Genomic DNA, 15072 nt, shown 5'->3' on the forward strand with positions numbered 1-15072 from the left:
TGAGATTCTCTTTTCCTTATTTTTTGAAATTTTATGGATGTTAATTTCTTCAAGCATCTACTATAGAATTTAATTGTGGGTTAAAAGTATGATATAGATGTGGGAAATCCATGATAACATTTTTAGAAATTTCGTGTGAAAAATAAGTTTTTGCAGGTTTTTGAAGTCCTTCAATAAAATATAGTAAAATAAAGATTTTGAGAAAATCATTTTGTATTGATTTTAAGAATTCGGTGTCATTACAGTTAACATTAGTTAAAATCATTAATTTTTGATCTATTAATTTTGATAACTTAATTATTTCTTCTCTTAAATCTTCTAATTTACTTTTTTCTATTAGGTGACGCTTTTCTTTGTGAAGGGCTACACTTTTAAGTTAAAAGTGTAACTCTAGCCACCACTAGTTACCATAAACATAGCCACTAGAGACTTGGCTAATATAAAATATTAAAATAACATCGCGTGAATGGGGGATTACGGATTACAATGGACGAGTTTGATTTTGACATGTTACTGTTATCATTTGTATTTTAGTTTGTTTACTTTTGTTTTCTAGCTTTTAGATAATGTGTTATTATGGGAGACTTTGTGCTTCTTAAATGTGCTATTTTTGGATACTTCTGTATCTATTGTAATAATTTTGTTGTCTCAATAATATTTGTGGTATTGTGATCTTTCAGCAAATAATTGTCAAATTCTCTTTTCTCAGTTCACTTATTTACAAATGTATAATGAATTTATTCTATTTTAAGTTGAATGATATATCTTTTGACTTAATTATATAACATTTAATTTTAAGAGAAAAAAATCAACTAACATGGTAGCTTTTTTACTTTGGAAGGTTAACTTTTAAATTTTTGGATATACACTTTTTATTGATTGATTATTAAATAATTTTTATTGTTCTCTAATAAAACATGGTTGTATATTTGGGGTTAAATAATTTTTATTGTTGTATAATATATATATAACAAAAATGACCAAATAATATTTTTGTTTCTAAATATTTAGAATAATTATCAACATTGTTCTTTCAATTTTTTTTGTTTTATTTATGTTTCAAATATTTGTAAAATAACTACAAATTATCAAAGTTATCTCTAATTTTGTAAAAAGTTTATTAAATGTCTCATGTATCAAATTCTAATAATATAATCTTTGTAAATTAATTTTTAAAAGAAGAAAAAAATTAAAATAAATAAATTATTAAAGATACAAGTAGATATTATAATTTTTTCTTCTATTCTCCATCCTTATGGTGTTATTATGTTATTGTAATAACAAGTTCTTTTGTACTAAATTGTGGTACAGAAAAATTTAGAATTTGAAAATATATATATATTTCTAATAATATTTTTTATTATGCTAACAATATTTTAAGAACATTATCTAATAATATCACAAATAAAAAAATGTGATAAAAATACAAATTAAATATTAACCTTTTAGATTTTTGTACATTGAATACAGAAACACTAAAACTCCTCTTATTTTAAAATTTAACTAATATGTATGATAAGGAGTACATATATATTAATTATTTTAGTGTCTTTGATAAATGTATAACAAATATGTTAAAACTTAACATTTCTATATTTTTAAAAACTTTTTCAATTAATATATGCTACATTATTATTTTCTGGTGATATAGTCAATAAAAAGCTAAGAAAAAAGAAAAAAAATATTAAATTTAATTTTATTCTACTAATAGTATAAAAATATTAATTTTATATAATTATATAATTATATTTTTTATAATTATTTATGTAGTCAATATACTCATAATGCATTAAAATTAAATTCAAAATCATTAAGCAATAATGTTAGGATTCATTATCATTAAATCACTCTTGAAACTCTTTGAAGTATGAGTAAGATAAAATAAATGTTAAATGAAACATTAATATTTATCAATTTAAATGAGTTTTTATTCCATTGACAATTAATTTAAAAAATAGCCACATGTTAAAACTAAAAAGAGTACACACACATATATTTTATATATATATATATATTTCTAATAATATTTTTTTTATAAATTAAAAAATATGTTAACAATATTTTAAGAACACTATCTAATAATATCACAAATGAAAAAATTTGATAAAAATATTAACCTTTTAGATTTTTGTACATTAAGTATAGAAAAACTAAAATCCCTGTTATTTTAAAATTTAACTAATATATATTTTAAAGAGTAATATTAATTATTTTATTGTCTTTAGTAAATGTATAACAAATGTGATAAAACTTAACTTTTCTATATTTTTAAAAATTTTTCAATTAATATATGCTGTAATATTTTCAGGTGATATAGTGAATAAAAAGTTAACAAAAAAAATATTAAATTTAATTTTAATGTTTTAATAATATAAAAATATTAATTTTATATAATTATATAATTATATTTTTTATAATTATTTATATCATCAATATAAAATATAATCATTTTTATTAATATAATATTATATAATTAAATATATATATATATATAATTATTTTATACCCACAATATATTAAAATTAAATTTAAAATTAGTTAGCAATAATGTTAGGATTATTTTAGTTCAATCTAAAATCATTAAATTAATTTTAAAACTTTTGAGGTATAAGTAAGACAAAATAAATGTTAAATGAAACATTTTATCAACTTAAAAAAAAGTTTTTGTTCCATTGACAATTAATTAAATAAATTAGCCACATATTAAAAACCAAAAAGAAAAATAATTTATAAAAATAGAAGATTTATTTAAATTATTTATTTAAAAAAGAGTAAAGCTAGGGAACCAAAAGCATATCAGCCAAAATCCAGCCAAAATCCAGCCAAATACCTTTCGATGAATTCAAAATCTCTACGAGTTAATATATATGGATGTTTCTTCTACTAAGTATGAGAATGTTTCTTTTTCATATTAAATGGATGTTCTTTTATGTATTTTTTGAATTTGTGTTTGACGAAAGGGAAAATGAATTTTGGATCGGGCTTGCTGAAAGGGTTCCGTGATCCTAGGGGTGGTTATTGGGAATTTGAAACATATTAGTCAATGAAAAATTTTATTCAAAACGGCAATTAATAACAAACATTAAAAATTAAATAAAAATTAAATTAATTAATTTAATATTGTTTTGTTTATCTTTTGGCTGATTCCCTTTTGGTTCCACATACTTTTTCTTTAAAAAATGGTAAAAATATTAGTAGAATTTATTATTTTTTTTAATAATTAATTAATAATATTTAAATGCATAAACTAAAAATATATTTTTAAATGATTAAACTAAGGAAATTAAATGAATGATTTAGCCAAAAACAATCATTTTTCTCATTTATTTAACCTGCATGTTCACAAATCACAACCACCTCCATTTGTTACCCTGAATGAATGAAATAACATTCGTGTTTACGGCATGGAACTTTTACGGCTGCTTCTTCTTCCTATTTAATTTGAAGTAGTCCCACATAAAGCAAAAGCAAAAAATCCTTACTATCAACTCAAAACAAAATGGACACTACTCCGGCGAGGTTCATGTTGAGCTACGGTGGCGAGATCAAGCCCCGCGACGGCCACCACCACCGCTCCTCCTATGCTGGCGGCGTCCACAAGATGTTCCACGTTGACGGCAACATAAACTTCGACGATATGACCGCCAAGCTCTCCTTACTCAAGGGCGGCGATGCTGTAACCTCCTTTAAGTATCTCATCCCCGGCGACGACCTCGACACCCTGGTCACTGTCGACAACGAGATGGACCTCAGTAACCTTATGAGCGAATACGATCTGCACTGCCGCGGTTCCGGTTGGCTCGCCCCGATGAGGATCTTTCTCGACACCGTCGAACAAGGCGGCGTCGCTGTTGTTCCTCAGGCACCTGTTCCGCCGAGTGCCTCTGACGAGGATCGCGTGAACATGGAGCTGGAGGGTCAGTTGGAGCAGCAGTGGGGGCGCGTTTCGGGTCGCGCGTCGTTCTCTTTGCCCGGACCGTTAACTCTTGCATCGGCGCTCTTCTTACTCGTTGCCCTGATTCTTCTTGTTTCGCTACCGATGGCACTTCTCATACTTCAAAACTATTCAATTAAGAACGCAATGACCGAGATCAGGAGCACAGAACCTCCTCGCGACAGGCTTATTCAATTCGAGAAGTCCATCAATCAATTACCTGAAGTACTGGTACTAATCTAGAACTTCAATACTCTCCTTTAATTACTTTTTTTTTCAATTTGATCATGTGTTTGACTGTCTGTTGGGGTTTTAGAGAGTGAGTTGTCAATTATAGAAAGTTTAATTCTGATTATTATGTAATAAGAGAGAAATATTTCTTTTTCAGAAGAAAATATTAATTTGTCTCCTGGATCCTCAATATGATTGTTTTGGGGTGGGGGTGGGGAGGTTTTGAAAATTGGTTCTTGAATGGGAAGCGAGAGAGTTCCAGGGTCCCTTCCTAATCATTTCGTTTTAATTTCTGCTTTCATATTGGTTCATCGTGAGAATTCATTGTTGTGTGCCATGTGTCGAGACCATTTACAATTCTTACTTAGGGTTGCATTTATGGATCAGGGCTGGCTTATGATTCATCACTGAGCTCGATTTTTTTTTAAACACGTGTAATATTTGCCAGTTGCCACAACAACATTTGCTATTTGGTTTGATTTATGAAGGCAATTTAATTTGGATTGACATTTTTCCCAACATTAGCAATGCATGTTTTCATTGGCATGGATATGAATGTTTCATAACGTGTAATCATTATGATAGCATTGCTAGATATTTGTTCCTAATCCTTAGAGATAGGACTTGCTGTGCAATTTCAATGCTTAGAAACTTGGTTTATATTTAACAGTATGTGTTGCTTGTTTGTAGCAGGTCCCCGCTAAGGATACCATTGAAATGGTGTTGCATGATAAAAAGGTGAGGTTCAATTGTAATGGTCATTATCTTTTTTGTTTGCACCTGCTTTTCAGTACTATATAAGACATTTTACTAACTTTAATTTGTTATAAAAAAACCAAAATACAGGGTAGCAGAATACATGCTTCTCTCCCAAAGGCATTGGTCAAGAAGTTTTGTCCAGTTGCTAAAATCATACAAAATGGCAATATAGATAACAAGGAACTCATTGGTAAGAATTTAATGAACCTTCCTTTATTTGCATTGAATTTTGCAACTTTATGTACATAAATATATGCCTTTCCACAGGTTTATACATGTTTGGTTTATCTTTTCAGATATAATTGTTGAGGTGGTTGGAAACAAGGGAAGACAAATTGTCTTTACTTTTGAGGATTTGGAGTAAGATTTATATGTGTTGTTCCTTTCACTTTATTCCTAGTTTGAAAACTTATACGTGGCCAATTGTTTCTATACCAATTTCAGCAAAAATAGGGTGACCTGTATTTTGTTTGGAACACTGGTGGATCATATTTTTCCCCACCTTGATTCAATTGGTCCTGGACCACTCATTGTTGAGAGGGCTAAAAGTTTCTTAGGTAATGTTCTTCTTGATTCTATTCAGGTGGTTATTATGCAACTTCAATTTTTGTTCTGTTTTTGGATACGAATCTTTTTTAGATCCAATGTTAACGTGGCATGTTTGTGCACCAGGCTAATTTTTTTTCTTTTCAAAGAGACTAATCTCGTTTCGAGGATAGTGAGACCTGCTCCCTCAATTGGTAGAACCTGGGTTCTCCCTGGGGCTATAGTGTGCTTATTCCACTGCATGAACACCCTTGTTATTCTACAACTTCACTATCTTACTATAACTTCTGTTTTTCTTAGACAAGGTGCATGTTCAGAGCAGTTACTATGCATCAAAGCTCCATGTGAACGTCTACATAAAAGAAGTTGTGGATTCCAAAAATAGGTCATTTTACTGCTTATGCTTTTATGTCAATTTTTTAGTTCATTGTTTATGTACAAGATGTGTGTTTTAAACACCTTCATTATCTATGTCCTTATTTTTTTTTCCCTCTCTTTTTCTGGATAAAAAGGTTGGGGAGTACTTGCCAGATTACTTCGCAGTATATAAGTCATCTCTCATCTCAACCTAGCTATTCCGAGAGTGATGAGATTAATGGCGGATTAGAAAGATTGAAGTCAATAGAGGAGCTTCTGAATTGTGCAAATGTATAGTATTTTATAATTCTGTATTCATAATGTGCTGTAATATGTGTAATTCTTTTTAATGCATTATGACTAATAGTTTGTATTACAGGAGGGTTCTTATTGGATTCTGGCTAGCATAGTGCGTTTGGATGTTGAAAAAGATGATTGGTTTTACAAGGGATGTACCAGATGTCCCCAGAAGCTAGAAGGTGCTGAACCATCTTATTGCAAGAAATGTGATCAAGCGGATTCCAATCCTCTTCTATGGTTGTATTCAATTTCTTATGTTGGTATCATATTTATTTTTTATTATCAATTTTGGAGTATACCCTAATTCTATTATAAGATTCCTTTTTCCCCCTTCCTCCTTTTTAGGTTTAGGTTTCAAGTGATAGTGTCTGATGGCACTGGAAGAATAACATTATTGGTTCTGTGGGATAGGGAAACAATGCAAATTGTTGGGAAGACAGCAACAGAGATAAAAGAAAACTTTTTTGTGAGTCTTCAAAATTATTTTGTTGACTTAGAAATCCATTCATGAGTTATGAAGTGTTTTATAATCTCTCTTACTTCTTTGCAGGATGATGGTGATGCAGATACAAAGCTTCTGATTAAAGTTGCTGTGTCATCAAGGAACATTAAGGGTTATGATGATGTCTATAATGTTATGAGGATATCCGATGATGAACAATTGATTGCAAAATTTGGCCATAATGCTGCTGTAAGTGATTTTTTTTATAGGTCAAAATGCATGTGTGAATCAATTTATTCATTTTCATGATTTTCACCTGTATAGGTAGCATCACAAGAATTGTAAATGCAGGGTGTTGACAATAATGTTAGTTGTCAATAATTTATCCACAAAGTGACTGGTAGCAAGAAAGGATAGAAAATAGAAGACACTAATATTATTTCCAACTTCGGTAACAGACTAACAGTATACAAGTTAAACCAAGTGGGTCTCAACAAATGATCAAAGACACTCTTTGCTACTAATTAATCCTAACTAACTCATATGCTTAATCTTAACTACTAACCTTACTCTCACTAATGGTAACTAATTCATATATACTAATGTGGTCCTAACATACTGTTGGCAATAATGACACAAAGTTGGATGAAGGTAATCTATTCATTTGTTTACTTTCATTTGTTTTAAATAACTTTTGATATTAGTTTCTATACCCGATTTCCCTAATTGATTCGATTTAATTTTGATGTACCAATATTATAAAATGTTTAATTATACCATTATTTAATTAATTTTATTTTTTTATATGACTTTTTAAATAGTGAGTGTCAAAAGTAGTTGTTTTTGCTTTTGTAAGAAAAAATGATTGAATATTGATGTTAAATTTTTAGATTTACATTTAATAGTTTAATGCATAGAAATTAAATCGTAATTGATTTTATAAACTTGCTTCTTTCAGGATTCAGTTGATGATGAGTTTCTTACAACTTCTAGTTAGAAGACTCCAGCAAAGTGTGCATCTTGAATTGGGCCCTAATAATTAGCTGTCAAGAAACAAGGTGAAGAGACTGAAACTAAATAAAGACAAGTAATTCTATGTTATGAGTGATTAGTGTTGTTAGTATTACTCTTTGTTGTAGAATATTGGAGATGTTATTTGTAATCTAGTTATTTCACTCATCAGTTGTACTGTGGTTAACTTCACCTTTTGTTGTTGTATGTGTCTTTTAATTTGGTCCAAAACTATCTTTGGAAGACCAATATTGTAATAATGTCTATTCAGGTTGTGTTAACTTTTGTAGTATCTATCGGTGTGAACGCTTTTAATAATCCTATAGTTGAGTTTAGAACTTGACCTCTTTTATTACATGATTACATCTATTTAATTACAGTGGTTAACTTCATTTATATTTTATTATAAGTGTGATTAGTCAAAGCAGCTTTCCAACCAGCTATGAAAATGATAAGTCAAACATGTTGAAGTTTGGACTCAATTCCAGGACACATATACCGACTTTGACATATATAGCTTAGTTTTGCAAATATTATTCTATAGCAGGGACGGATTCATGTTTATGGATGTGGGACAATTGTTCCAGTGGAGTTTAATTTTTTTTTAACTAATACATAGTGTTAGTCGAAATATTTATTTTTAATCAAAAGATTAAGTTGATTCGAAATGTTGGCGAAGTGTTAGAAGGGAAGTAGAGGTCGAAAAGACACACGTACAAGTGTTAAGTGAAAATTATTTGACATAGATTCGATTTCAGTATTTTGACAAATTGAGCAATTACTCGAATGAAGAAACGAGCGGTTATACGAATGGGAAAGTCGAAGGTTTTCTCTAAGTTGAATGGGAAAATCGAAGGTTTTCTCTAAGTTAAAGATTTGTTGGTAATGCTCATGGACAAAAGAGCGGGAACGGTTATCCAGAAATCCGCACACAAGGCAACATCGTACAATTAATGGTCGGTTATGGAAGAATTATAAATATTAGTGAGTCTTAGAAAATCGAGATTGAAATTTTACTTCAGAAATTACTCACGCACACTCACATCCCAGCTACTATCTGAATCTGTCTTGAGTCAAATTTCTGTAGGGTTCCTTTCACTTGTCTTTACTTTTCATTTATAATTCCTGCAAAAATTTTACTTTTCATGTTCAATTTATCTTTCGAGCAACTTTAATTTCGTTGTCAAATTTACATTTAAGCACTTTTACTTTTCATGTCGAAAGCCCTTTGACCCAGTTGGAGGCATTTTAATTCTTTATTTGAAATTCAATGCAAACCATTTCGATTTCGGTCCGTTTTACTTTTCAAAATCTTTATTATGCGCTTTTTCCGTTCTTTGCACTTTTCGAACTCAGTTCCCTTTAAATGCTCATCTAATTCGAGGACCTTTGATGCACTTATAGAAAAAACTGGTACCTGCAAAAGAGAAGTAGGTTTTGCTCCTAGACCATTAGAATCGAACTACCATCAATTTGTTAAAAATCGACAAAAACACATAGTAACAATTTATTTGCCCCATTATATAATTAAATTTGATTCTATTATGATTAAACTTCACTCATCAACTTCAATTATATAGAAACAAATGGTAATTCAAGATTTAAACGAAGTTGTTACAATAACCTTTAGAAAGAAGGAGTGAAATAATTATAGATTTGTTATTTTATAATTGTAAACTAATAAATAAATTTAAAATTTAAAAAAATCGGTTAATATATTTAAATTTGAAAGGAATTAATATCACTATTGTACCGTGTATATATATATTTGATTATGTGTTCAAAATAGAGATAACTATTAATTTAATATCCAAAAGATTCAAGCGCAAACAAATAACCTTAAATGACTTGAAAATTGCAATAAAAATAACTAATAAATATTATATTTATTAAAAGTGGCAAAAAAATTTTTGTATTTAACAAATCACATATCCATTTAATCTAAATTGTTTTGTCAACGTTTTGAATAAATATTTAGAAGGTGCACAAAAATATTTAGAACAAAATTTGATCTCTAATTTTTTTTTCAAAAATATTTAGTCATTCACAATTAAAAAAATTCACTTGCATAAAATTATAAATTTTTAAGAATGAAAAGATCTTATTTTTTTAATATTACTTACAAAAAATTATATCAAAATATGACATTTAAAGTCCTTTTTTAGAGTATATATATTTAATGTATATCTAGTTCTTCGAAACTTTTTTAAATGTATATCTAGTTCTTTGGGATTTTTTTTATATTGATTATTAAATAAAAAATGATTAAATAAATAAATAATAATAAATTAAAAATCAAAATAATACTATTTATTCATTAATGTTTTTTTTAAGTTAACTTTAGTTTTTCTGGGACAACATTTGAAATTTTTTTTAAATATGAATATTATAAAGAATCGATTTCTTAATCATATGAGAGATAAATTTTTAAATGATTATTTAACGACATATATAAAAAGAGAGACTTTTGATTGTATTGACAATAAAATAATTATTCAATTTTTTTAAAATATAAAACCTAAAAAAATGAAATTTTAATATTTATATTATTATTTAAATTATTATTTTAATATTTTAATTTATTGGTTAGATAATTTGAAGACTAATTATATTTTATAATAACAAAGTATAATTATAAAAATTATTATCATATTATATATATTTCGCCTCATTCACAAAATTTTTTGGATTTGTCACTGTTCTATAAAAAAATGAGTGAATACCCCATCCAACCCCTGACAATTATCTCGAAAGGACAACGAGGCTCCCAAAAAAAAAACATCCAATCCGGTCCCTGATATTTTTTTTGGGACTAATTAGCCCTGTGTAAAAAAAAATAACCTGAATTTTTTTTTTGCACAGGAGTCTCGTGGTCTTTTCGAAATAATTGTCAAAAGCTGAGTTAAAGTTTTTTTTTGTTAAAAGTCTCATTGTCTTTCGAGGTAATTGTCAGGGGTTATTTTGAGTTTTATTCTAAAAAAACTGACTGTATAATAACATTGATTAACATTTTTAAAGTATAGGCATTAATTAACTCATGAAAAATTTTCAAATTTATCTGACTAATCGCTAATAATCATTGCTAATTAATGTCACTTGGATTGATATTATAGGCAACCAGTGGAACATGACAAATTATTAATTTCCTTTCGATATGTGGTGGACGAAATTGTGATCATCAACAATGGCTCTAAAGACTTGGTATTCTTAGACATGAATTACACTATGTCACAACTCCGCACAACTAACCAGCAAGTGTACTGGGTCGTCCAAGTAATACCTTATGTGAGTAAGGGTTGATCCCACGGAGATTGTTGGTATGAAGCAAGCTATGGTCATCTTGTAAATCTCAGTTAGGCGGATAATAAATGTTATGGAGTTTTCGAATAGTAAATAAATAAAACAGAAAATAAAGATAGAGTTACTCATATAATTCAATGGTCAGAATTTCAGATAAGTGTATGGAGGTGCTGTGTTCCTTCCGAATCTCTGCTTTCCTACTGCTTTCATCCAATTTTTATCACTCCTTTCTATGGCAAGCTGTATGTAGGGCATCATCGTGGTCAATGGCTACATCCCATCCTCTCAGTGAAAAAGGTCCAAATGCTCTGTCACGGCACGGCTAATCATCTGTCGGTTCTCGATCATGCTGGAATAGAATCCATTGATTCTTTTGCGTTTGTCATCACGCCCAGCAATCACAAGTTTGAAGCTCGTCACAGTCATTCAATCCCAGAATCCTACTCGGAATACCACAGACAAGGTTTAGACTTTCCGGATTCTCATGAATGCCGCCATCAATTCTAGCTTATACCACGAAGACTTTGATCTCACGGGAGGGAAGGCTCGGTTGTCAGGCGAGGGGCAACCATGCGTCGTGCATCAGGAATCCAAGAGATACGCACTCTAGCTTTCGCTTGTAGAACAGAAGTGGTTGTCAGGCACACGTTCATAAGGATGGATGATGATGAGTGTCACGGATCATCACATCCATCAGGTTGAAGTATGAATGGTATCTTAGAATAAGAATAAATCGAATTGAATAGAAAATAATAGTAATTGCATTAAAACTTGAGGTACAACAGAGCTCCACACCCTTAATCTATGGTGTGTAGAAACTCCACCGTTGAAAATATATAAGTGATGAAGGTTTAGGCATGGTCGAATGGCCAGCCCCCAAAACGTGATCACAGGATCAAAAATACAATCCAGGATGAAAATATAATAGTAAAAAGTCCTATTTATACTAGACTAGCTACTAGGGTTTACAGAAGTAAGTAATTGATGTAGAAATCCACTTCAAGGGCCCACTTGGTGTGTGCTTGGGCTGAGCTTGAACTTTACACGAGCTAAGGCTTCTATTGGAGTTGAATGCCAAGTTGTAACGTGTTTTTGGCGTTCAACTCTGGTTCGTGACGTGTTTCTGGCGTTTGACTCTAGAATGCAGTGTAGAACTGGCGTTGACCGCCAGTTTGCGTCATCTAATTTCGAATAAAATATGGACTATTATATATTGATGGAAAGATCTGAATGTCTACTTTCCAACGCCGTTAAGAGCGCGCCATTAGGAGTTTTGTAGCTCCAGAAAATCCATTTCGAGTGCAAGGAGGTCAGAATCCAACACCATCAGCAGTCCTTTGTGAGCCGTTTATTAGAGTTTTGCTCAGGTCCCTCAATTTCAGCCAGAAATTACCTGAAACCACAGAAAAACACACAAACTCATAGTAAAGTCCAGAAATATAAATTTAGCATAAAAACTAAAGAAAACATCCCTAAAAGTAGCTAGATCCTACTAAAAACTACCTAAAAACAATGCCAAAAAGCGTATAAATTATCCGCTCATCACAACACCAAACTTAAATTGTTGCTTGTCCCCAAGCAACTGAAAATCAAATAGGATAAAAAGAAGAGAATATACTATAAATCCCAAAATATCAATGAATGTTAGTTTTAATTAGATGAGCGGGACTTGTAACTTTTTGCTTCTGAATAGTTTTGGCATCTCACTTTATCCTTTGAAGTTTAGAATGATTGGCATCTATAGGAACTTAGAATTTCAGATAGTGTTATTGATTCTCCTAGTTAATTTTGTTGATTCTTAAACACAGCTACTTTTATGAGTCTTGGCCGTGGCCCTAAGCACTTTGTTTTCTAGTATTACCACCAGATACATAAATGCCACAGACACATGACTGGGTGAACCTTTTCAGATTGTGACTCAGCTTTGCTAAAGTCCCCAGTAAGAGGTGTCCAGAGTTCTTAAGCACACTTTTTTTGCTTTGGATCACGACTTTAACCACTCAGTCTCAAGCTTTTCACTTGGACCTGCATGCCACAAGCACATGGTTAGGGACAGCTTGAATTAGCCGCTTAGGCCTGGATTTTATTTCCTTGGGCCCTCCTATCCATTGATGCTCAAAGCCTTGGATCCTTTTTATCCTTGCCTTTTGATTTTAAGGGCTATTGGCTTTTTCTGCTTGCTTTTCTTTTCCTTTCTATTTTTTTTGCCACTTTTTTTTTCCGCAAGCCTTTGCTTTTTCACTGCTTTTTCTTGCTTCAAGAATCAATTTTATGATTTTTCAGATCATCAATAACATTTCTCTTGTTCATCATTCTTTCAAGAGCCAACAATTTTAACATTCATAAACAACAAGATAAAAAATATGCACTGTTCAAGCATTCATTCAGAAAGTAAAAAGTATTGTCACCACATCAATATAATTAAACTAAATTCAAGGATAAATTCGAAATTCATGTACTTCTTGTTCTTTTGAATTAAAAACATTTTTCATTTAAGAGAGGTGAAGGATTCATGGAATTATTCATAACCTTAAGACATAGTTACTAAATACTAATGATCATGTAATAAAGACACAAACATAGATAAACATATAACATAAAAACCGAAAAGCAGAAAAAAATAAGAACAAGAAATGAGTCCACCTTAGTGGCGTCTTCTTCTTGAAGGACCATTGATGTCCTTGAGCTCTTCTATGTCTCTTCCTTGTCTTTGTTGCTCCTCCCTAGTGATTTTGGTGCTTCTAATAATTATGTGGAGGAAAATGTATCCCCTGAGGTATCTCAGGGATTTCTTGATGAGGGAATTCCTCATGTTCTCTTGATGTGCGGTCAAATGCTCTTCTACTGAGCTATGGACCCTTGAGATGAATCTCTCCATCTCCCATGACTTGGAGGTGGAAGCTTTTTGTCTTCCCTTTTCTTTTTTTTCTTTTTTTCTTTTTTTTCTTTTAAAGTTTCTCTGGCCTTAGGTGTAGTATAATCACCAAGCATCCTCCTTGCATTGTTATTACTTTCGGCTGCCATCTCCTCTTCTTTTTCGAAAATTTCTGTAAAATTTTCTCTGAATTTTTGAATTTTAGTTTCTCTTGACTTCCTCTTCAGAGTTCTTTCAGGTTCAGGATCTGCTTCAATAAGAATGTTCTTGTCCTTGCTCCTGCTCATATGAAAAAGAAGGGAACAGAAAATGATAATAGGGATCCTCTTTGTCCAGATATAGAGGTTCCTTTATGTGAGTAGAAAAGAAGAAGAATAGGAAGGAGAAGAGGAAAATTCGAACTCAGAGAGAGGGGGGGTTCGAATTTTAGGATGAAGAGAAGTGTTAGTAAATAAATAAAATAAATAGAAAGAGGTGAGAGGGATAGAAATTCGAAAAATAAATTTTGAAAAAGGGATAGTAATTTTTGAAAATTAAAATGAAATAAAATTAAAATTAAAATTTGAAATAATTAGTTAATTAGAAGAATTTTGAAAAAGAGGAAGGTAATTTTCGAAAATTAGAGAGAGAGAATTAGTTAGGTGGTTTTGAAAAAGATAAAAGATAAAACAAACAAATAAATCAATTAGTTAGTTGAAAAAGATTTGAAAATTAATTTTGAAAAGATAAGAAGTTAGAAAAGATTTTTGAAATTAAAGTTTGAAAAAGATATGATATGAAAAGATATGATTAAAAAGATATGATTTTAAAAAGATATGATTTTGAAAAGATAAGATTGAAAAAATATTTTTGAAAAGATATGATTTTAAAAGATATGGTTTTAAAAAGATATGATTGAAATTAGTTTTGAAAAAGATTTGAATTTTAAAATCACAATTAATGACTTGACTCACAAGAAATCACAAGATATGATTCTAGAAGTTAAAGTTTGAATCTTTCTTAATAAGAAAGTAACAAACTTGAAATTTTTGAATCAAAACATTAATTATTGATGATATTTTCGAAAATATGATGTAAAAATAAAAAAAGATTTTGAAAAAGATTTTTGAAATTTTCGAAAAAGATAAGATATTTATTTTTTTGTGAATTTTTTTATGATGAGAGAGAAAAACACTAAAAATACTCAATGCATGAAAATTTTGGATCAAAACACATGATGCATGCAAGAACACTATGAATGTCAAGATGAACATCAAGAACACTTTGAAGATCATGATGAACATCAAGAACATATTTTTGAAAAATTTTCAAGGTAAA

General features: G+C 30.1%; 1 protein-coding gene across 3 annotated transcripts; it reads left to right on the forward strand.

Annotated features, from left to right (window-relative positions):
• Positions 1-3382: 3382 nt before the first annotated feature.
• Positions 3383-7929, forward strand: LOC130951653 (uncharacterized). Of its 3 annotated transcripts, none has more exons than XM_057880348.1 (11): positions 3383-4165; positions 4856-4903; positions 5012-5114; positions 5221-5284; positions 5369-5481; positions 5771-5855; positions 5983-6118; positions 6207-6364; positions 6539-6593; positions 6678-6818; positions 7528-7929. In XM_057880348.1, exons 1-11 carry the CDS (start codon positions 3500-3502, stop codon positions 7564-7566), a joined length of 1608 nt encoding a protein of 535 aa, XP_057736331.1. In that variant the 5' UTR covers positions 3383-3499; the 3' UTR covers positions 7567-7929. The 3 variants fall into 3 exon arrangements, with proteins under 3 accessions (XP_057736331.1, XP_057736329.1, XP_057736330.1); XM_057880346.1 differs by having other exon boundaries at positions 3386-4165; positions 6473-6593; positions 7528-7928; XM_057880347.1 differs by having other exon boundaries at positions 3387-4165; positions 4859-4903; positions 6473-6593; positions 7528-7927.
• Positions 7930-15072: the final 7143 nt, after the last annotated feature.

The sequence above is a fragment of the Arachis stenosperma genome, chromosome 9, assembly GCF_014773155.1.
Source record: "Arachis stenosperma cultivar V10309 chromosome 9, arast.V10309.gnm1.PFL2, whole genome shotgun sequence".
Lineage (NCBI taxonomy): Eukaryota > Viridiplantae > Streptophyta > Magnoliopsida > Fabales > Fabaceae > Arachis > Arachis stenosperma.

What these genes read in the sequence shown, in the direction of transcription:
- LOC130951653 (XM_057880346.1), top strand. Translation starts at nt 3,500, where the DNA reads ATGGACACTACTCCGGCGAGGTTCATGTTGAGCTACGGTGGCGAGATC. An exon ending in GATTCCAATCCTCTTCTATG is followed by an intron (nt 6,365 to 6,472) that starts GTTGTATTCAAT and finishes CCTCCTTTTTAG; the next exon opens with GTTTAGGTTTCAAGTGATAG. An exon ending in AATTTGGCCATAATGCTGCT is followed by an intron (nt 6,819 to 7,527) that starts GTAAGTGATTTT and finishes TGCTTCTTTCAG; the next exon opens with GATTCAGTTGATGATGAGTT.